This window comes from Triturus cristatus, chromosome 2_1 (genome assembly GCF_964204655.1).
Source record: "Triturus cristatus chromosome 2_1, aTriCri1.1, whole genome shotgun sequence".
Classification (NCBI taxonomy): domain Eukaryota; kingdom Metazoa; phylum Chordata; class Amphibia; order Caudata; family Salamandridae; genus Triturus; species Triturus cristatus.
The window spans coordinates 97,210,161-97,233,564 of NC_140581.1; the positions used below are offsets into that span (position 1 = coordinate 97,210,161).

Below are 23,404 nucleotides of genomic sequence, written 5' to 3' on the forward strand. Positions count from 1 at the left end.
TCGCAAAGAGCAAGGATTGTAAAAGTGCTCTTTCCTGGGACAGATTGGATATTTGACCACTCTGTCATTGTAGGCGTTTGAGGTCAGATCTGATAGGTGGGATAACGTTCTTCATGAATGCTTCTGCGAAGGGGAGATTGGAGGCTTTCGTTTTCATGGCCAGTTACGTCACTTCCTCCTCTGACAGGGTAAAGAAGCAGTGACAAGAGGATTGGCAAGACTGAGGCATCAATAGCTGAAAAGGAGACAGCATTGATCAGCTGGAGATTGATTAGGGATTTTCAAGATCTTCGCTTTAATGAAATACAACTTAGCTTCACAATGTTCCTTGGAAATAATGTGAAATTGTTCAAAGATGTTGAACATCTTTTTATTCTGTTCATGTCCTTGGAGATGCAGTGATGCTTTTGGGGGAGGTGGTTCTTTTGTGCTTGTATCATTGCCTCGAAATATTGCAGGTGAGTTTGACTGTTACTACCATCTGCATTTCAGGTTGCAGTTTCTTTTCATGGTCGCTTGGTTACTTTTATACAATTTGCTGGCAGCTTTGGCCTTAGTTCTTTTGTTTTCTAAGCTGATGACGTGCTAGCTGATTTATAACGCTGCTTTGCTTCCTTTAGGTTGTTCAATTGCCTATTTTGAATGTGAGTGTTCTCCAGATTAGTGCAAGTGAGAGGCTGGTACCTGATGAGGAGGATGTCAACTGCAAAACACAATAATGGACGGAGTGCTGAAACGTCTCAATCACTCACTCCCAGTCAAGAGAACTGGGTTGAATCCATTGTTCGTCTGCTCACAATGTCATCCCAGTTTGGACCCACCCATATGCAAATCAGTCTTGACCCTGCTCCTCATGCCCAGACGTGAGTCCCGTGCTCACTGTGCCACTAGATTCAAGCAAGCTTGGCGGATGAATGGTGATACCCTGAAACTGGTCCAGGGATACTTGTTACCGGTCCAGGGAGGACTGACTTGGCAGTTCGGGCTGGACTGTTCCCATATGGAGCGGAGTCAAGACTGATTTGCATAGGGCTGGGTCCAAACTGGGGTGGCATGGTGAGCAAAAAAACTATGGATAAAACCCAGATCTGTGACTCGGGGTGAATGATTGCATTTTTCAGCATTCTGTTCCTCAGCTATTCTTTTTGCTGCTGTCAACTACTAGTTAAACATTTTCTGATAACCCAAGATATATAATCTATATCTGCTTCCGTAATTAGCATTTCTTTTTTTATTGCCAATTAGAGATGTTATTGGTGTTGAAGTAATGTTTTGGCTGACCCATATCTTTCATCAGATCAATATAAATTCATATATAATGTAATCAAAAAGACAGGAAAAGTCGAATTTGTGCTTACTACAGAGGGGTTGGGAAAAAGTCACTATAGAAAACTTTGATTATTCCATATCTGAAATTGGTATAATTTTGCTGAGGCCTATTAAGATAAAAAATGTTTTGATTGAGGACAAGATCCAAGTAGTCAAGACGAAGTGTGCACCTAACACTTATTCATTTTTGGAATAAGAGCGAAGAAGCATCTATATGAAATGAAGGATCTTCAGCTGGTAATTTTTATCTAGTTAGACGAAATGGCAACTAATTTGCAAACATGCCAGCTCTACAGGCAAGAGGGTATCAATGAAATCACACAAACATAGTGGGCATGTGATGAATCCTTTCAGGAGTGATTCTCCAGCTGTCAGCCCTAAACAAACTGATCAAATGGAAAAAGGGACAAAATAGTAGAAGAGTCCCAGTTGGTATTGTAAAGGATGCAGCTAACATCTCAGATGCCAAAAAGTGGCCTCAATTAGAGTGGGAGGACACCTGTTTCAAAATAGCATAGCAGCCAGCTGCTCGACCATCAGGAAAACCTTTCTAGCTTCCCAAATACTGGTGGAGAAATGATGTGGAAAGGCTTGCCCTTCTTATGGCTAACTTTAGGGTTCAATGTCAGCGCGCCTTTCTGCTGTCCGCGACTGCCATGAGGACCTTAATATTTCTGGACTGTAGAAGAATATAAATGTCCCTTTCATAGGAGTAAAAATATCAACATGCCGCCACGCTAATAGCTGCCCAGAAACCAGTGTGGAAGGACTCAGCGCTCAGCCTTGAGCCCTATTTGATGTACTTCTGGGTCATGGGTCCACTCTTTTCTAGTGCAGCCAAGTTGTTTGTCAATATTGAAGGACTAACTGACAGCCATATGCATCTTGCCAACCACATTATGGTGCCTTACCACGGGCATCTTGCTGAACATGAATGCATCAAACAATATAAGCTCTACTGTGGTGATGTCACCAGCCTCATGCCGATCGTCATGTATACATCATACACCAGCTCCATGTAACCCTGTTGTGCCAGATCCGTAGATTTGTCTACGCAGACTGATTTCTTTACATTGCGACAGTGAAGAGGAAATGCTTGATACATCATGATTCACTGTGTATTCACTTACAATGATTTTCATGGGCCTGATCCAAACTGTAAATGACATTTGTAGCCAGCAGCAGCAGAGGGGAGCTGCCCACAGTCTCTTTCTGTATTGATTTAATAACATCTGACAGGCAGCTGAAGCTGTCTCTGCCAGATCTACAACAGAATAAGAGCCATGACAGGTGAAGTGTCTGCCCCTCTCATGCTAAGTCAATGACAAGTACTTTACATCCTGCTTGACACTGGCAGCTACTGTCTGTTGGTTTCCGCTATCAGGCTGCTTGGCGAATTAGCACTCTTGAGATTTATTCTGGCCCAATTTACGCGCAGTGGATGCGTGCAGCCGGCGCATCGCTGGTGCGCCCAAAGACTCGCCAGGGGTAAGCCCGTCTGCTCCAGTCGGTGCTGGAAGGGGCCAGGTGCCATGCACCCTTTACCCCTTAACCCTCAGAGTTTAGTGTAACCCTCTCAGGAACTCCTTGCTCTTAGGACTTCTTCACAGCCTTGTTGGGAGCCCAGGTGGGCACCAGATGGACCTTCTTTCAGCTGTACGACCTACAGCTTTTAGATCATTCCTCCTAGGCCAAGACTAGTTTGTACCTTCCCCCCAACCTACAGAATATACTTTTTTTAGACTTGGCTGGCATTCCCTGGTTAAAACCATGCAGAGCTATTTGATTTTATTCAAGACAATTCTCCAGATATTCTGTTTCTTATAGAAACCGGGTTGACCCAGGCCTCGGTAGCTGAACCTACTCTAGTGGCAGAGGAGACTGTATTGCCACAGACAAATATACCTGCAACTTGACTCTTTGTAATATTCCAGACTGTGAATGTGCCCTTTTTAAAATTGATCTGAAAAGCAATTCTACTTTATCCGTGATATTAATTCATCCCCCCTCCCCCGGTCCATTTAAAGTTTTTAAGGAGGCATTGATTGGTCTTATTGCTTCACTAATCATTAAATTAGCCAAATTCAATATCTTGGGTGATCTTAACCTTCATCTGGACGCTAATTCCAATAACGATATTGTTAATTTTATTGATGACCTTGTTGCGCTGCAGCTTACACAGACAGTTATCCGTGCCACACACTCAGATTGCCATATTCTGGATCCAGTTCATTCGAATATATGTTCAATTAGGGTTGCAGCTCCTCTCCCTTTGACTAGGACTGACCATTTTCCGATCCCCTTGTCCATCTTCCCGCCACACCAAATGCAGATATCTACTTCCGCTCCTATCATCAGACGCCCATGCCATTTGTTCGACCTCCAAAAATTTGGGAACTTCATTCAGTCCTGCTGCCCTCAGCTGACCTCTAATGCAGGGGCAGAGAATAACATCTGCAATCTTGGCTTACTCAAACTTAGATGTCTTTATCCTTGGTAGACAGGTTTGCGGTAAAAAAGTGCATGCTGCTCCCTGGTTCTCTGCCAGAAAGCACTGGAAGGACCTAGTACACATCTGGAGGAATTCATACGACCCCTCCTTAAAAATACAATATAGGGCAGCCCTTAAGTCAGATCATAAATTGATTCGGAAATCTAGGGCAGAATACTTTGCACGTACAATTAAGAATAGTGACAACCCTGAAAAAGAAATCTTCAACCTAGTAAGTAGCCTTACTTAACTAGTGCTGTTGACAAACCCATTGAAGCCTAGCATGCACACTGCGAGAGGTTAGCAGAATATTTTATCACCAAGATAGAGGATATCTACCTGCATTTTACCTCTGGCATTCTACCGGCATTGCTTCACCTCAGCTCAATTGCCTATACCCTCTGGATCGGGCATAGTTTCTGACCCTATGCAGACAGGTTAAATCCAGTTCGCCTGCAAACCTGTTTAAACAAGATCTGTTCCTTAAACTTCAGGGCTCTCTCCTTTCACCTTGTCTGGAACTGGTCAATCTCACTCTGTCCTCTGCGGCTGTACCTGCCCCTTGAAAGCATACCAAAGTTATCCCCCTCCTATAGAAACCCTCTCTGTATGCTTCCAAGCATTAAGATCATATGTCTGACTTGGCCAATTTTCAAAAGGGAATATACACTGTCGCGGAGCGGATGAATGAAAATTGCTTGTGTTTAAATACAAGCAAAATAGAAATTCTCCTACTAGGAAACGACACTCACTCTTTGAGTGACCTTTGGTGGCCCCCACCCTTGGATCCCCCTATACCTAAGACCTATATTAAAAACCTGAGTGTGTGGGTGGCTAACACCCGAACTTTCAAAGCGCAGGCTACATCAGTAGCAAGCTCATGCTAGGCCGCCTTTGAGGACGTAAACCAGTCTTTGGATTTTTTTTGATCCAGGAATTCGACAACCATTTTTCAGGCTGGATTACTTCAACATTCTGTAACTAGAAGACTCCAGCTGGTTCAAAATGCCGTGGCCAGGCTATTGCACTCCCTTCCGAGGTTTTGCTCCGCCTCCGGAATCCTTCACCGACTGTGTTGGCTCCCTGTGGACCGGCGTGTGCACTTTAGGACCTTGTGTGCCACCTATTAGATTCTGCACTCCCAGGGAGCTCCTGTTCTGTCAAACCTGATATCTCTGTGTCGACCCTCATGTCCTCTGCATTTGGCCGAACTCAATCTGGCCCTTATTCCACATGTTAAGATGGTAGGAGTGGGAGGCCGCTCTTTCCGCGTAAAGGCCCCGGCTCTCGGGAATTCGTTCCCCTTTTCTATTAGGAACATTCAGAATCTCTTTCAGTTCAGGAAAACTCTAAAGGCCTGGCTTTATTTTTTATTTAGGGACCCTTTTCTCTTTGCTGTTTTAAAGCATTGGGCTGCAGTCTGTTTCTCCTTTGGACTAGCGCTGGGAAGCCCCTTTGCTGGAGCAGCTACACGCTTTACACATTTTATAACATAACACAATATATTATATATATCTATATGTCTATAAGTATATATATATATGTGTGTGTGTGTTTATATTTATATATGTATATGTATGTATAATACATATGTATACACATAGGTGTATTTTATATATAAAATATAAAACATATACATTTCAGACCAACAGAACACAAAAGTTCATGTTTTACATTGTCATTCACATTGACAAATAGGACTGCTATATGATTGTGATATACAAAAGAGTAGCCTTTTTAAGCAAGTATTGTTATTTTTTTAATTGGAAATATCTCCAAATCTACTGGATGATGTAAACTAAACAGAAAGACTGACCTATCCCCTCACACTCTGTGTTCATGCAAATGAATAATGTTTATGTGTTCAGTAGATTGTGCTGTACCTGAGCACAATATCAATCAATGGAATAAAATTATGCATAATCAGAAACAGCAACTGGTTCAACAAAATGGTGGTTGAACACCACACTTAAAGAATCACCAAGGAAAGAGGTGTGGATGGCAAAGGCAAAATGGGTGTCGCCACATGGCCCTAGTGTGCAAGCTCCGGCAGACCATTCAGCACATGATCCAGGCTGTGGTGGCTGCAGCATTTAAGGAGCGTGAGGGCCCTTCTTCCCCTAATAGGCAACGTGTTGAGCTTTCCACAAGTTCGCATGCTGATGGAGAGGAGGATGATCTCCTGGGCCGATATGTGCAGTGGCAGGAACTTAAGGAGGTTCTGCAACATATCAAGGATAACCTAGCTTTTTCTTTGCCTCCGGTGGAGGATGTTTCAGAGGACTTCTTTATGCCGTACCAGAGGCGTGAGCCTGAGTCACTTCCCCTGCATCCCTCTATCAAGAAAGTGATGGACAATGAGTGGCAGGAGGTGGACCAGCAGTCCTTCCTGCACTACTTATCTAAGCTTTATTTCCTTCAGGTCTTTGCTAAGGATTTTCAAGCTGCAGTAAAGGTGGATTCCTTAATTGCTGGGTTGTCTTCTCGGGGGACCATCATTTCGGAGGATGCCTCGCCTTCGGACCCAGTTGACAAGAGGGTAGAGGCGGCAGTAAAACGGTCTTATGCAATGGCCAACTTCTCCATTAGTGCCTCATCTTATCTCTCCGACACATTCAAGTCTCTTCTGAAGGACTACCAGTCTCTGAACTTTTGGAGCAAGGAGTGGACAATACATCATGCCTACCCTGGCGGTCATGGAACAGCAGACCAGGATGTTGTCAGACATTTCGTTTTATACCTTGGGGGCCACAGTTGCTTCTGCGAGCCCAGCTATTCAGGCCAGGCGGCAGGTCTGGGTGCACCACTGGAAGGCTGAGGCAGCGCAGAAATCCCTGCTGATGAAGATTCCTTTTTCCAGGGCTAAACTGTTTCCCTTTGAGGATATGGTAAAGAAGTCGGCAGAGGATAGGAAACTATTGGCTCCCATTTGTCGTTCTAGGGGGAGATTCTTTGGTGGCAGAAGGGCCTTCCCTCTGTCTTCTGCTCCTAGGGGAAACCTACCCTTTGGTGGGAGGAGACATGGCAGGGTTGTCCCTTTCTCCCACAAAGCCCAGTCTCAACAGTCATTGGTTCCAACCTCTCTTTGAAGTCTTGACTATCTGAGGGGCCTCATGGGTCGGTTCCCTGTGAGGGGGCGGTTGTTGAATTTCGTGGAGACTTGGGAAAGGTCAGGCTCCGACCTGTGGGGCTTGCAGATTGTCATGGTGGGCTACATGCTTGTCTTCGATTCTCCGCACCAAGAGTTTTTTGTTCACACTCCGTGGCCATCAGCTGCCACTAAGAAGGAGGCTCTTTTGACGGATATTCGGGATCTTTTTGAAAAAGGAGACATTAATCCAGTTCCAGCCTGTCAGAGGGTCAAGGTGTCTACTCAATCCTTTATCTGGTACTGAAGGCATCGGGGGACTTTAATCCTGTGCTGGATTTGAAGAGGGTGAATTTGTTTGTTCCTCATGTTAAGTTCAAGCTGTTGTCTTTGCAGGAGATCCGTCCTTTGCTGGTTCAGGGGGGCATGGTGGCTTCCTTGGATCTGCTCGATGCCTATCTGCACGTGCCAATTCCTCCGGCACCCATGCAGTTCCTCAGGTTCTGTGTGGGACCCTAGCATTTTCAGTTCCAGGTACTGCCCATTGGTTTATCTTCGGCCTGAGGGTCTTTACAAAAGTCTTGGCTCCCTTGGTTGAGCTGATCCATAGAGAGGGAATTAAGGTGTTCCCTTACCTTGATGAGTAGCTGATTTCTGCCTCTTCTTTTTCCAAGGAGACTCTTCACATCCAGAGGGTCTGAGAGATTCTGGAGGTCCACGGCTTCCTGATTAACTACAAGAAGTCGCATCTGGTCCCCACCCAGGACTTAGTGTTTACTAGGGGGTTACCTGGACATGGTCGAGGGACTGGTATTTTTGCCAGCAGAGATGAGGGCAACCTTAAGGAGAGTCCTGGGTTGTTTGCTCACCCTGGATTTAGCCCCGGTGCATCTGTGGTTGAGGTTACTGGGGTTTGAAGTCTGCGGTGATCAATATGTTTTTGTGGGCTCGTTTGCACCTTTAACATTTGGTGAACCATCTCCTGCCCCATTGGTCCCCTTCGTCCAACAATTACGATCTCCAGGTGATGGTGTCCCCTCAGATTCAGATTGCCCTGGGTTGATGGTTGGAGAAGAACAATCTGGCGAGTGGTCTTTCATTTCAGGTGTCCTCCTCCTGGGTGGTGACAAAGGATGCCAGCAAGCTGAGCTGGGGGATGACTTTGGATTCCTAGTCTGTGCAGGTTCTCTGGGATCGCCTACAAGCTGGTTGTTCTTCCAACTTCCGGGAACTGAAGGTGGTTCAAATGACTTGTCTGGAATTTGCATCAGCCCTCAGGGGGCATCATGTACTAGTCCAGATGGACAACAACCAGGTTGTGATGGGTTATCTCATTCATCAGGGTGGTTGGAGTATTCGGTCTTTGTGGCTTCTGGCTCAGGAGATTCTGACCTGGGCGGAGAGCACTGTGTTGTCTCGGGGATGGTGTATCTCCCGGGAAGGGAGAATTGTGCAACGGACCACCTGAGCAGGGGTTTTCCCCCCATGAATTTGATCTCTTTGTCGACAGAGGTATTCCTTGTGTTGCAGACGAGGTTTGGGTGTCTGACGGTGGACTTATTTGTGGCCAAGGTCAATGCTTTACTGCCCCACTTCTGCACGATTACTCCATGTCCAGAGGTGTGGCGAGTGGGTGCGATATTATTCTGGTGACTGGACGGCCTTCTTTATGCCTTTCCTCTGATCCCCTTGATTGCCAGGGTGCTGTGCAAAATCGACCTGGAGAAGGCTTTTGTTCTTTTGATTGTGGCGGGCTGGTTCGGCCACCCCATGTCTCCTCTTTTAAGGGAGCTGGCAGTTTAGGAGTGTTCGGTGATTCCCGACCATCTGTATCCTCTGAGGGGTTAGCCTCTACCGACAGGGGTTCTGCAGCGACTCCATCTTCAGGCCTGGCTATTGCAAGGGTGAGTCTGTTGTCATGTGGCTGCTCAGCTGAGGTGGTAGATATGCTTCAGGGCTCCAGACGTCTGGTGACTCTGCAGCCTAATTCCCAGTATTAGGGGTCTTTTTCTAGGTGGTATGTCACTAAGGGGCTGGACTCTGGTTTGGTGGATCCTATCAGGATACTGGATTTTCTGTCAGATGGTTTTTCATTGGGTCTGGCTCCTTCTATGCTTCGGGTGCCTTGGGCAGCTTTGTGGGCATTCCGTAGTCCACATTTGGATGAGATGGATCCTTTGGTGGCCAGCTTGATGTGAAATTTTTTCTTCAGCGTGCTCTGAAGATTTGTCCTGCCCCGGCTTGGGATCTCTCATTTGTGTTGCAGGCGGTGCAGGCTGCTCCTTTTGAACCATTGGGGCCGGTGGATTTGAAGTTCTTGATCATGAAGGCGTTTTTTTTTGGTGGCCATTGTGTCCGCTGGTAGGATTGGGAAGTAGGGGTCCTTTTTAAGGTTACCTCCCTTATTGCGAGTGTTGCCGGATCGCATTGTCCTGCACCCTGATCCTACTGATCCTAAGTTCTTGCCCAAGGTCCCCTCTGTTACCAATCAATCCAGGAATGTTGCTCTGCCCACATTATCTTCTGTGCCTGGGTCTGGGGTGGATGCTGGTCTCCCGGTGTTGGATGACAGATGAGCGATATTATTGTATCTGTAGAGGACCTTGGTGTTTTGTGAATGTGATTGTTTGTTTGCCGCTTGTGACCCAGGGAGCTCATAAGCCTTCTCTTTTTCCCATGAGTAGGTAGATTAAGCTGACAATCCTCCTGGCTTATTGGTCGCAGGGGTCGGAGGTGTCAGCCAGGATACACGGGAGGTTTACCCATAGTATTTCTGTCTCCAGGGCTTCTTTCAAGGGCATCTTGATTGAGGACATTTGTAAGGCCGCGATGAGGGCCGCTCCTCATATGTTCATGGACCACTATTTGGTGGTTTTGGGTGGTTCAGATGCTGGGGGTTTTGCTGAGGCTGTTCTGCAGACTACCTCTTCCTGCGATTGACTGCCACTTACCTGTTGGGTGTCTGTTTGTTTTTCCTCTGTTTGATGTTAGGATTAAACTTTGTTTGTGCCTTGCATTTTGGTTTCTGTTGTTTGGTGACCATGAAGCTGCATTGGCGTTGGTATATGCTCACTACGTTAGTCATGTGGCGAGGAAGACTTACAAGGAGGTAATGCGCCGGTTACTTACCAGTAATCTTCATTACTCCGAATGTAGTCTTCTTCGCCACATGAGTTCCCATCCCTCCCATCCCTGTTTGGCTATCGGCTTCAAGTTGTTTGGGTGCTGATGCTTGGTAATTGAAGAGGAAGTGGGGTGGGTCATGCCTCCTCTTATGGTAGGGCAGGGGTGAATGTGGTCAGCCATTTTAGGGAGGGATGGGAGGACTAGAGCGCTGACCTGCCTGGAGGGTTCTGTTGGGGAGCTGAAGTTCACTACGTTAGTCATGTGGCGGGGAAGACTACACTCGGAGTAATGAAGATTACCGGTAACTAACCAGGGCATCCCACTAGCTGGAGTGCGCCTCACACACAGAAAAAATATGTTTCCCGGTCACTTGGAACTCTCAGTAGATAAAGCCTTATTCCTGACACCTTACCTCGCTTTAAAAAGGTGCCTGCCTTGCATGCCACAACTTTATTTCCATTTTGTTTAACATCATTGAAATCATCAGCAGTTCAGTAGGTGCAAAGAAACAGGTGCAGTCATCATTTCCAGAATGCAGAGCAGTTCTGCAGTCCTGGGGTTTTCTCTAACAGAACAGTGACAAAGCAGCAGGTGTGACTGCGAAAATACCGACTTAGGACGCAAATCAATTTTTGTAGAAATCCTTTGCAGAACTTGTAAACATTGCTATTTTAAATGCAGCTCTTTCTACGGAGGAGCTTTCACATGCCCACATCTGGTGCTTTATGTGTCATTTTGACATAGAATGTGGTCCTAAAGGCTGAAACTGTGTATGTGTGTTCTGTGAATATCAAACAGGTGCGGATGAGAGCGCGGGACTGCCTGCAATAAACCAGGGGGGCTCTACTCTGCTGCCTTCGACTCCGGCCATGCCAAAAATTCAGGATAACTGCCTCGGAAATGTATATACATTTACTCTAAATGACAGTCATTGACAGAGGCCATAAAATCTCGAATGGATCAGAGAGTCCTCAACAGAAGTCAGCAATTTGTGGCAAACAAACATTGACAATGCAAATAGCTCTGGCATACATTTCGAGTCCTGCCTAAAACATTTAACTCTGCAGTGAAAATACAAAACTAAAAACGATTGCTTTATGAAAACATCGTATCTATGAAATAAACAATTGAGTGTGTGATAAATTAGAGATGTAATGCTTTGTAATGCAAGTGCTCCATAAGAGGCAGAAATATACAGCCAATACCATGTCTTAAGAGACATCTTTGCCTTTGGGTAAACACCAAAATCAGCTCCTTATATCTTTCAAAGAATTAATAACAATATGTCGTCCAGACAGCTGCAGTGTCAATTCAAACTTAATAAACTTTAACAACATTGGTCGCCATTTTGTGCCATCCTCCCTGTAGCCTCGATTAGCCTCACATTATTTTTAGAGGCGTCCCTTCAATTCAATCAGCGGGGCATCTGGCTGTGACTTTCGCCTGATTTTAACTTAACAGACACGTTCTTAGTTATTAGCTCTTCATTCTGTATCATGCTGCATCTTGTCTCCCTTTATCTCATCGCACCCTGGTGCCTCGCATACGGCTTTGGGCTTTAAGTTCGCCATCACTGCCAGAGGTGCCCGGTGGTACTAAGTTGCCGACACGTTGAGAGTAATAGGACCAAGGGCTGCTTGAGTAGCGCTACCTGAGGTGCCTTGAAGCTCCCTTGTAACCGCGGAGAAGTTAAAAGCTGATTAAGAGAAGAGGGTGGGAATCGGGGGACAAATGGACAAGTACAGCAGGAAGGCAGGAGCAGGGAAAGACGGGATGAGTGTGGGGGTGAAGGAGAAAGGGGAGAAATCAATGCCGGGGGTGGGGAGGATGAGGAGCTGAGGACCTTGGGAACCCGGAACTGAAGGAACCAGTGTGCAGCTAGGGGCAGGGATGGGCGTTATGGGACATACTGACGGGCGAGGCAAGTAGATAGGAGAGTAAAGGGGTTAAGGAGGCAGCAGAGGAGACAAACGCAGAAGAGAGAATCATGGTGGCGATTGAATGTATAGAAAACATGAGGCAAAAGGGTAGGAAAGGGGGCGCAGAGAGAGAAGCTGTGGTAACAGAATTGAAGAATGGGATAAGAAATGGAAAACAAAAGGGATAAAGAGGACACAGAGACGTGCTAGGAATGGAAGTGAGGCTGATGGAGTGGAGTTTAAAAGGGAATGTGGGAGACAGAGGAGGAGACAGAGTGGAAATGGCAAGGGAGATAGAGGTTTGGTAGTCTGGAAGCAGAGAGGTAGGAAGAGAGGCTACAGAAGAGGCGAAGGCAGGCAGAGGAGAGGAAATACAGAGAGGAAGAGAGGACACACAGAGACCTAAAAGGAAGTACGACTGGCAGAAAAAGAATGATAGGGGAAAGAAAAGGAGAAAGGGCAAACTAAAGAGTAGAGAGGGAACAGGCGATGGGAAGACAGGTGAGAGGAAAGGAAAATGGCAGGAAAAAGGAGGGTAGACCAGAGAGAGAGGAAGGATGGTGAGAAGGGGACGAGATGAAATGTGGGCGAGGGAAGCAAAGGAATAAAATAGAAAAGGAGAAGGGTAGAGAAGGAAGCAGGATAGGGAAGTTAATTGAAAGCAATGCGGAGAGGGGAGATAGTAGCTAGGGAAGAGGGCAGGAAGGAGGGAGAGTAGAGTAGGAAAGAGGGAGTAGAAAGGGAATGGGAGAGAAAGCAGGGAAAGGGGAAGGCATGTCGTAGATTTGAGCCAGGACAAGAAAGATGAAAGGAACCAAAGGAATGTGAGAAAATGGAGAGAGGGCATACAAGGAAAGGGAGAGAAGTGTAGTGCGATAAAGAGAGATGGCAAACTAGGAGGGAAGAGGACCTCTAGTGAAATAGAGAAGCAGGAAGACGAGAAACAGGGAGTTGAAGGAGGATATGTCAGAAAGAGGGGGAGATAGAAAAACAATAATATAAAAAGGTAGAAGGACAGAAAAGGAACGAGATATGGAAGAATGGCAGCACGGGGAAAAGACTGGGCAAGAGAAGAGGCATCATATAGAACAAGCCCTGGCATTGCCAGCAGGTCTGGCTTATGAATGTACTGTCAAGCCAGACCAAAACATACATGTACGTTAATGACTGTATCCTCCCATCTGTGCTGCTACCAGATAAAACCGCACAAATTATCTATTTATCAAAGACACTTTAATAGCATTACACTGCCATGTGTGTGCTCCTGAAAGTTACCGCTAAGGCACCTGGAAAAAAAAATGCTCACAGCTGTGTGGAGGTACAGAACTTCTGCACAATCAAAACATGTACTCCTGACTCCCAACATGTGGGCGGAGCCAAAGACCTTCTTATGGTGAGTCTCACAAAACTGTCTGGCAACAGCTGTGCTGTCAAGACAGACCATAACAACAGCTATTTTACTGTGCTCTATATTTATTGTCACGCCTGTCTCCTTGTCCATTCTGCTTCTGTCTTTGTCTCTGGCTGTTGCCTGTTCCCCTGTCTATGTTTTCCTCACCTGCCATCTCCTGCCCCTACTGGTGTTGTTTGGGTGTCGTAGGTTGTAATTCAAGTAAGATTAGGTAGTGTCTGACAGTGTGAGATTGGTGAGCAGAGGGCCCCAGTGCCAGTGCAAATGTGGCACTAATGAGAGTTATTTTTCCATCCATGTAGCACCTGCGCAGTGACATCTCAATTCAAGTGCCCCATCTTGTTGGTGCACATACACTGCAACTGGAATTGGTCACACCAGCAACCACAGGGCTGCGGCTGGTAGTGCTCCAGCACCGAATGCACTGAGCCCTGGTGCTCCCACATCTCACCTCCCACCTCCTTTCCTCCCACGCCACCGCGTGTCCTGTGCGATCTCTTCTTCTCACAGGTCCACTAGAGACTCTTCTGTAGCTATATTTGATGACCTCCCTTGATACCTTTAAATTTTCCATTGGTGTTGAGCTACACCGTAAACTCCAGGCCCCAACCACCCCTGCAGGCGAATCCACTGTGAGCTTATTACTGGTGACTGTGTTATTGAAAGATATGACTCTTGTACCATATAAAATATTGCACTGATAGTGTGACCCTTGAGTTGCTTGGAGCAGCAGGGATCTGTCTCCATCCTCAACATGCATTGTTAGCATCAGTAGTGAAGTTTGCAGGATTCCCTTTTGTATCAAATTGAGAGGTCCTACTCAGCTTAGTTACTTATGACCTGCTACGCTTAGTACATCTCAGAACCTTAAGATGCCTTCTATAGCCCATCCCAATATGCATTAGGGCATAATACTACTAGTTCTCAGTTACTTTTCAGCCAAGCGTGTTCCTCATCTGGGTAAGAGGAGTCTGTTGCGGGCACCAACAGAAGCTGGATGTTCCTGCTAATGAAGAAAAATACCCACAGATTTCCGGATCCTACAGAGTAGCATATAAAGTCGATGTTAGACTGATACATTGAGGTTCTGAGATCAACGTGTTGGCTGGATTTCTTAACCCGCATCGATTTATGCCACTGGACTCTTGGTTTAGGAATAGCTCAGATTTTCTGTTTACGGCCGGATCACAAGTTGTACACACAACAAAAAGATCATAGCAGTTTAGAGGATCTTTACTTTAATTTATATTTTGCTTCTGGGGTGGGGTCTTTTTTAGACAATAAACATCATATTGATTTTGGAGCCATTTGTGTAGAATGGCTGAGGAGTAAAACACTGTTTAAACTTAAATTAAGCGGAGGAGTATTTCCTGCCCTTTAATCAAAGGCATTTACCCAAGTAGATTGACACTGAAAGAAGACGGGGCCAAACCTTACTCGGTCCTACATAAATAGAACCTGATTCACAATATTTTTGCACATCTGACTTCAATTTTAGAATGCAACTGCGGTGCATTTGCAGTCGCAATTAGCAGATCTTCATTCTGGGAATTAGTAAGAAGTATTCGATTCAGTGACAAACAGGAGCTTTCAGCACCCATTTCAAAGATGAGGTTGGTGGTCATGATCACACCACCACAGTTTTACTGGCAGATTCAACAGGAGAAAACCTGGCAAAATGTTTTGATGGGATAAGAGGTTATATAGGCAAAATATTCAAAAATTAATTCCTCATGTTATGCCTCACTCCAACTTGAAAAATAAAACATATGAGACATGTACCGGACCCGGCACATATTCCACATCGCGGTAGCAAACTTATTAGGTGCAGTAAATGTTGCGTCTATTCCGCACTAATAGTAGTCAAGGGTTAGTTGAGACATACAAAATCTGTCACAGTTGAGAACGTTCCACCATATCAATTTAGAGAAAGGAGTGTGAACATGGGAAAGTCCAAGAGAGCATAAGAGGTCATATGGAAGGAAGTAAATATTCACAAAATCATAACAATGTAGGTATTCACAAAACTTCCCATGGATTTTTAAACCCAATTTGCACATATGTGGTTAGTGCTAAGCATGAGTATGTGGAATTTGGTTCAGAAACACAACCTGATATGTTATAGGTCAGAAGAAAAGGATTTCTGAACCAGATAAAATACGTTCTTGGTGCAGAAAAAAATAAAGTGTTGGTTTGATAATCCATACTTCTGCAGAATTGGTGTAGGAAAACTCATGCAAATATATCACATGCATAAATGTTGATTAGTACTCTCAGGACTTTTGAGATTCCTCAAAAAGCCAGAATATATTCAAATTGTCGAAAGGAACCTACAATAAGTGAATTCCTGAATTTTAAAAGTAGGTTCATTAATTGTCCCCTTGTGGTTGTGACTGATCTGTTCATTCACTTGACAATATTGCTGCCTTCGTGTCATCCACTCACCTTAGCAAATGATTCCCACAAAAGCTCATAGCGCATCAAAATAAATCCTCACCAGATTGGTTCAAAAGTCAGAAATATCTCAGCAAGGACCACATTGGTTCTAAAGTCAGAAATCTCTCAGGAACCAGAGAGGAAGACAGCAACAGCTGCTGCTGAAAGAAGTTTTTATTACTGTTCTGAGGAAGCATTTTATCCCACTGGGTCAGGCTATGCCTATGGACTGTGCTGCTGTGCTGGGGTCAATCGACTGTGCTGCTGTGCTGGGGGTCAAGCGACTATCGGTTGTACTGAGGTCAATCGACTGTCGGCTGTGCTAGGCCATGTTGTCATTTCACGCTGTTATGGGATGGTATCCAAAAGACTCATCCGCAGAAGCGGCTGCAGGTGAATCCACAGTGATGCTTGTCAGCGGGTGAAGAAGGTTGCAACAACGTTTCGGCTGCAATAAACTGACACTCGAACCAGAGAGCAAACGTGCAGTCGTCTACAGAGGTGTATATAGGTATGATGCCTGCACCTGGCCGCACTTGTGGACAGGTGACCTGTGGGCTGTCATTGGTTGGAGTTGGGCTGATGATGAAGCTCTTAATCTTGCCCTGTGGTAAAGACTTCTGGTAGTGGCCTTTAGTGGCCTTTTCTCTTTTTGTGTTGTATTTCAGCTCTATATCCTTAGTTCTTGGACTGATAATTTGGCAGTACCAGTGAGTAACTATTAAGTGACCTAAAAATCCTCAAAGGGGAGGATGTGTCCTGGATACATTTAATTCACAGTCAGACCACTCAACTTCCCCATGAGCGGTTTGCTAAGAAATAGAAAATTATAAAGTGCGGTGGGGTCATCGACAGGCTGTACTCAGACAGATCAGATACCAGTGGTATGGCCAGGATGACTATAACTCCAATCTCCAGTTGACAGGGCTTTTAAAGTGTCTTCGACACTCCTTGTACATTGCACAGGGTTCGCATCGGAGATTTCACCAGAAGTGCTCATAGACCGCGTCCAATGAAATGTATCATAGCCAGCTCTACTAGTCTTGAAGCAAATTCATTGCTGGACACTGCTGAGTCATTTGCTTCTGCCAGAGTGCATGTCTGATGTGGATTTTGGGTACATTCAAGATGAAAATGAATTAGATGACACCTTAACGCCAAATCACAGACAGGGCTGATGTACAACCCCTTCATCGGTATGACCAATTGTGCACTTCCACATAGATCTGATAGAGCTGGAGAAGTCTTGCAATTTAGGTCTAGATATTACCCAGTAGCGTTCTTTGCTCCAACTCCAGATGATGGGTTAAAGAGACGTTGATGAAGTGTAAAATACCATTTCCCAAAGGTCGCTGCCCATACAGGATGAAGGGAAGGGTGAGGATACATTTTGTACAAAACTAATTGTCAGGGTATTCCTTGCAGAGTAGCGACAATATGGTCGAACCACTAAGGTATGAATATGTTGCAATGAATATATTCTCTAATTAGAAAGGAGCAGAACAGAGGGTACAAAGCGAAGGACGTAGATAAGGAAAGAGGTGTTCGGGGCACTGCTATCCGGATAGCAACCATGGAGCCTTTGTAAATCTGGACAAACGGGGCAGATTATGTTCAACAAAAGCTCAATAAAAGTTCAAATAAAGTATATACCAACAGACGTTTGCTTTTGGGGTAAACCCAGTTGCTACTGGAATGGAACAATGCAGCACGAAAGACCCAGGAGTGATGAGCCTCAGATTTACAAAGTAAATGACTAAAGCTGAATCAAGAGACATGGTGGGTTTGCAGGTCTTTCGCTTGGAGGTACTAGTTCATCGGGAGGAAGCCCAAGGACACAGATCAAGCACAGTTTAAACGCTTTGAGACCATTCCATTCCAGCACAAAGGCCCTTAGCCAGAAGGATAAAGGCGGCATCCGCCATTTTGGGGGAGATGGAAGGGAGCAATGGTGTGACGAAGCTATGCCAAAGAACATTGGAGCATAAAGAGTAGCTGAAAGACAAGCATTTGGGGAGGTGGGAAACTGGCTTTTAGAATTCAGAAGAACTCTCATGTAATAATAGACAGGAAATCCTAGACCGAGGACTTAGAATTCAGCGGGAAGCAGTGGATAGGAGTTGGGGGGGTGGGAGGGGTGCGGCTGCTTGTGTAAAATAGAATAGGTCATTACAGACAAATCTGTTAAAATTGATTGGTGGGACAGCATAGGTAGAAGGGCATAGGGACACCAGGGTGCAGCAAGGGATTAAAACATCTGTTGTAATTTATAACTGATCCTGCTAGTAGGACGAAGCAATTTCGCAGTAAGACACTCGAGAAGCATCACTGAGACAAGCAAAGGCAGACCTGAACATGACGCGGAGCTGAAATGAGACAAGGCATCAATAAGGAATAGAAAAGCAAAGCCTATTAAATGTATTTGATATGAAGTCTGAAATCCCCCATCAATAAGATTTGTACAAAGTGCTCTATTGAAGGCACTGAACGCGAGGACTGAGGATTCGCTAATATTGTTGCTCTTACTCCTGTGGCTTCAGAAAGCTCTGGAGGGGATTGTTCAATGAAGCGAGTCATTACCAGGCTCAGGTAGAGAGTTGTTTCAGATAGACTTTGCGAATACCATTATTCATGTGATGCCTGACACACACCAGTCAATGTCAAACATCCTGGATACTCTGGATTAGGCTAAAATAACCCAGAGAGGCAAGTCTCACCAATACCCCCAAGCAAGAGAGATCTGACCCAGAGGAATGTAATTTTTTATGTAATTTATAGTGATTTCGAACAAGGTTTTGAACAAAAAGGGTTATTGAAGCATTTCCCTTAGAACAAGAGAGAGTCTATTACTTAGTACAGCAGATAGTCTATTTGTAGCAGGTTTGCCTGGGAGGAATTACTGAAGGATACAGTGGCCTAAACTCTGTAACTTTAAGAATTACTGAAAGGATCAGAAGTTGACCAAGACTTTGGACATATTCTGTCAAATTACGTTTTAACTATCAATATGTGGCGAGTGACATCTTGGTCCTGGAGAGTCATCAAACATGTTCAAGGCTATTCTTCTATCCTTCTCAAGGCGGCCACCCTGAAAGGATTGTTTTTAATGCCTTAAAATAGTCTGTGTCCTGTACCATCAAACCCTAAAGACATGTAAATCAATTCAGAACATAAGGTACAGATTTCTTCTGAATCTTCCAGTTTCAGCCAGGATAGCATCTTGAGATCACAGTTGTGAGGACCCTTATGATTGCAAAGAAATCTCTTCTCTCAATAGCTGGTTTTCATCCTTTGTGCTGGTATTGCCATTAAATATTCGTCCTTCCCTCTCCCCAGTTCACTTACACAATAGTTGCAGCTCCAGCCAGTCTCAGTGTGCGCTGTTTCTGTCACCTCCAGCGTGTTATCGTCGCGCAGGTAGCCCATGCGCCGCAGGCAGCCATCATGGAACACCCGCGGGCAGACCCGACATGGGAAGAGATGCTCCGCCGTCCAGACCTCACAGATCTCACACATCTCATCGTTCGTGACCTGGAAGAGCACAAGGTGGAAGAGGTCAGGCCAGCAAAACATAGCTCATGCCACAATATCAGCTGATCTGACATGCACATTTTGGGCATTGCTTTCTCTGGATTTAGTGCAACCTTAATAACCTGCAGAGATGCAAACATGCCTTTAAAGAATAGGTAATGCAAGGTGTGGTCAGAGCCAGACTGTACATTTTCACAGAAGTATAAAACAAATCCTTTGTCTGAGCATTTTTAATTCAGTGTAATTTGGCTAACTCTGATAATGTGAAATCTACTCTTAGAAGTTACTAAAAAAAACTTCTATAGTTAGCATTAGTTACTTTTTATTTGTTTCTATAAAAAAGTTAGCCGTAAACTCCCTTAAAGACCTTCTCGGCAGCACCTCTAAATATGGAGATGATTTTTTCCCCTTTGGGTCTCCAAACATTTTCTGCCTCTCTTTTATGTGCTAGGTATATTTAGTGGTGCTGAGGTGGTAAAGAGGAAAAGGTCTCAACTTTATCACTGCTGTAAGAATCCGCGATGTGCTTCACTTACGATGAAAGTGTGCATATCACAGGGTCAATGTCAATGAATTTGGGGGGTGGGGCACCACTTGTGTGCTTCTCAGTGAGTTTAGACCAACATGGTGAACCTTTTTTGCATACCTATTCATTGGTTCTAATAATGTCTACACTCCGCCTCAGGTATCATAAGAATGGGCAGAGTCATTCCCATCCATCATTTCAATCTGCTTTAGTTCAGCCGTAGATACTATTCGCATTTCTGGTTCACCGTAAACTAAGTCCATGTGACATTTTATTACATTTGTAAAACCTGTAATTTTCATGCTACCCAAAATTTGAGAAATTCCACGAATTTCACAACAGTGAAATCTCACACCGCTGGGTTTGACAGGAGATTGGTTTGAGAACAATATGTATTTTGGGAGCAGGAAGTGTATTGAAGTGACATCATGCCATGTGAAGTTTGAATTTAAGAAATGCCCTCACATTCAATTATAAAACAAGATACCCCCAAGGCAATTTTATAAAATGTACTATTATTTCGTGTAATTTTCGCAAACTCTCATGAAATGTCGGAAATGTGGGGCCATATTATCAAGGAACGGCAAAAACATTATCCCCGCTTTAGCGGCATGAAACTGCCGCTAAAGCCGCGATAATGGGCTTGATAATATGCCCTTGTGAATTCCCATAGAAGCCCAGGTTCACACCAGAAACTGGGCTTCTATGGGAATTCTCTGCGGCATATTATCAAGCCCATTATCGCTGCTTTAGCGTCACTTTCCTGCCGCTAAAGCGGCGATAATGTTATTGCCGTTCCTTGATAATATGGCCCCTGGTTTTGTACTCTCCTGGTGTACTCTAAGCCATTTTTTATTTTACTGGACATCAGTTATTCACATCTGGTCTGCAGCAGTGCATTTCATTAGGTGCTAAACATGTTACTTCATTTTCCTCCCATCCAAACCTCTTTATATAATGCTTTCATAGCCACATTGGTTTGTCTTGTAAAGTCTCCCTTTCAGTACAGAGGCGGCACCTAGCAACGTTTGACAGGGGATCGCTTCACATAAAAGGGATTGCTTCATAAGTGAACTCGGCTTTTAAAAGCCATTTGGGCCGCATTGAGTTTGTCTTCAACAGTTTAACACAGTGGAGGTTCATTAAACAGCAGTGATTCAATATAAAACATTAAAAACACTTTATCCAATATTTCTTTCCTCCTATTTCCCTGATCCTAGTGCGAGTTTTTCAATTTGCAGAACAGCTTTCTTCTCAGTCATATGGGAGTCCCTTGAATGTCAGGCCTCACACACATTTTCAGTAACTCTATGAGTACTGGGTTACATAGTGTCTTTATCCAAAAGGAAAGGCAACCTCTCAGTCTCTAACTTCCAGACTGTATATAAGGATGCAAGGCTCTCTCTTCCAGGCGGAAATGCAGCTCACTATTTCTGGAGAGAACGTTTTCCATAATGCAGGGGTTTCCTGAGGGTGTGTGAGGCCTCTGCTTGACATTGCATCAACATCTTGTTCCCCTCAGGGAGTATTGAGACCTCATTCACTCATACAATCATCCATCCAAACGTGCCAGTGAGCAGTTATGTGGTTATGTTATGTTATGTATATTTGTAAACAGCGCTCTCACCTGCAAGGGTATCCCAACACTAAGCAGGTGTACCTAGCCCTGCCTCTGGTAGGCTGGTTAATTGAAAAGCCAGGTCTTCAGCTTTTTGCGAAACTCAAAAAGGGAGGAGGATGCTCTGATGTGGAGTGGGAAACGTTCAACGCATTAGGAGCGATGCAAGAGAACGCCTAGCAAGTAAAAGTCCTACAGAATAGAGATGTCTGGGTGGTTGGTGGTGTTCAGGTGGTGCCTACGCTGTGTAGTGCCTTGAATATGTGTGTGAGGAGTTTTGAATGGGCGCATTTGTTTATCCGGAGCCAGTGGAGCTCACTGAGGTGTGATGTATTGTGAGTTCTGTGTGGGAGGTTGAGGGTAAGTATAGCTGCTAAGCTCTGGATGTTTTGTAGTGAGTTGTTCGGTGATTCCAGCAAAGAGGGTGATCCTGTAATCGAATTTGCAGGTGACTAGCATGGGTCCGTTTTTCTAGAGTTGCTTGGGAGCCATTTAAAGATCTTCCTCAGCATTTTCAGGGTGCAGAAGCAGGGTGCAGTGATGACATTGACTTGTGTGGTCATGTCCAGCCAGCTGTCAACAATTATTCAGAGATTCCTGGTGTGGGTGCTGGGGGTGGTTGTGGGTCTGAATTTGGCGACCACCAACTGGAGTCCCATTGTGAAGTGTTATTACCAAAGATAACTACTTCTGTATTGTCATTGTAGAAATTGAGACTATTGGCTTCCAGCCAGTTATTGCCTTCGGTCATGCAGGCGGTAAACTTGTTCCTTGTGATGGTGGTCTTGTCCGAGAGGGAGAGAATGAGTTGTGCGTCGTCGGTGTACTAGAGCATGTTGATGTGTTGTGTGTGGATGATACTGCCAAGAGGGATCATGTATATGTTGAAGAGGGTAGGGCTGAGCGATGAACCTTGAGGCACTCCGCAGATTTGTTTGAGCGCGTTCAGGGAGTAAGGTGCCAGGCTAATAGATTGTGTTCTATCCGTTAAGAAGGAGCAGATCCAGTGGAGTGCGGGTCCTTGGATGCCAGTCTTGTGCAGGAGCCTGATGAGGATGGAGTCTGAGAGCATGTCAAATGCTGCAGAGAGGTCCAGGAGAATGATGACTTTGTTGTCTCCCTCTGTCAAGGATAATGTGGCTGTTGTTTATGTCGGCAATGATTCTGTTTCTGTACTGTGGTTGGGCCTGAATCTAAACTGCATGGCATCGAGGTGCTGGTGGTTGCTGAGGAATTAGTTGATTAGTTCTCGAAGACCTTTACTGAGAATGGTAGGAGGGAGATGGGTCTGTAGTTTGAGCTGTAGCAGTCATCAATCTGTTCTCATTATGACAGTGGCACTTACACAGATCCTGGTAACTCAGATATAATTCTAAGATTCTAGGATTTACTTCTTACCTACAGTCTTCATTGATTCAGCAGAGTGTCTCTACTTGAACGATACCAGGGGCCTGGCAGCCCCCCACCCCACATGCTTAACCATGAATGACATGCCAGCTAGAGCTATAAGTAAAGAACTACCCTGTTTTTTATGTTCCTAATGAAGGATGCTTAAGAAGAATATGGTGGAGCAACCTGTCCACTCACCCAGCTTGGTTCCCTCCCAGACTCTTATTATAACAACCAATGGCCTGCTCTACCACACATCAATTCATATATTAACTGATCAATGGGATTTCAAATCTTTTATGATTCCCTAGTGTATGTTTCCTATCACACCTCATATGTTTGTGTTCGGTCAATTAAAAGTGTCAGAAAAACCATCAAATCACCAATTCTTCCCAAAAACTTTCAAAAACAAGGTGAAAAAGGAGAGAAAGGAAACAGAGCACCTCACGGTAGTAACACCAAGGAGGGTCTTGCTGGTTGGTACTCACCAGTATACCCACTTATCATCATAGGTTGCTCTTATTCCATGTGAAAAACACA

At 44.9% G+C, this 23,404-nt stretch overlaps 1 protein-coding gene across 2 annotated transcripts in view; it reads right to left on the bottom strand.

Moving 5' to 3' along the window:
- PHF24 (PHD finger protein 24) overlaps positions 1 to 23,404 on the bottom strand; it is a 477,165-nt gene that overhangs the window by 72,087 nt on the left and 381,674 nt on the right. For both annotated transcript variants that reach the window (XM_085628310.1, XM_085628303.1), the window contains exon 3: positions 19,146 to 19,331. In XM_085628310.1, the coding sequence (XP_085484436.1) occupies positions 19,146 to 19,331 (186 nt within the window). The remainder of the gene's footprint in view (positions 1 to 19,145; positions 19,332 to 23,404) is intronic.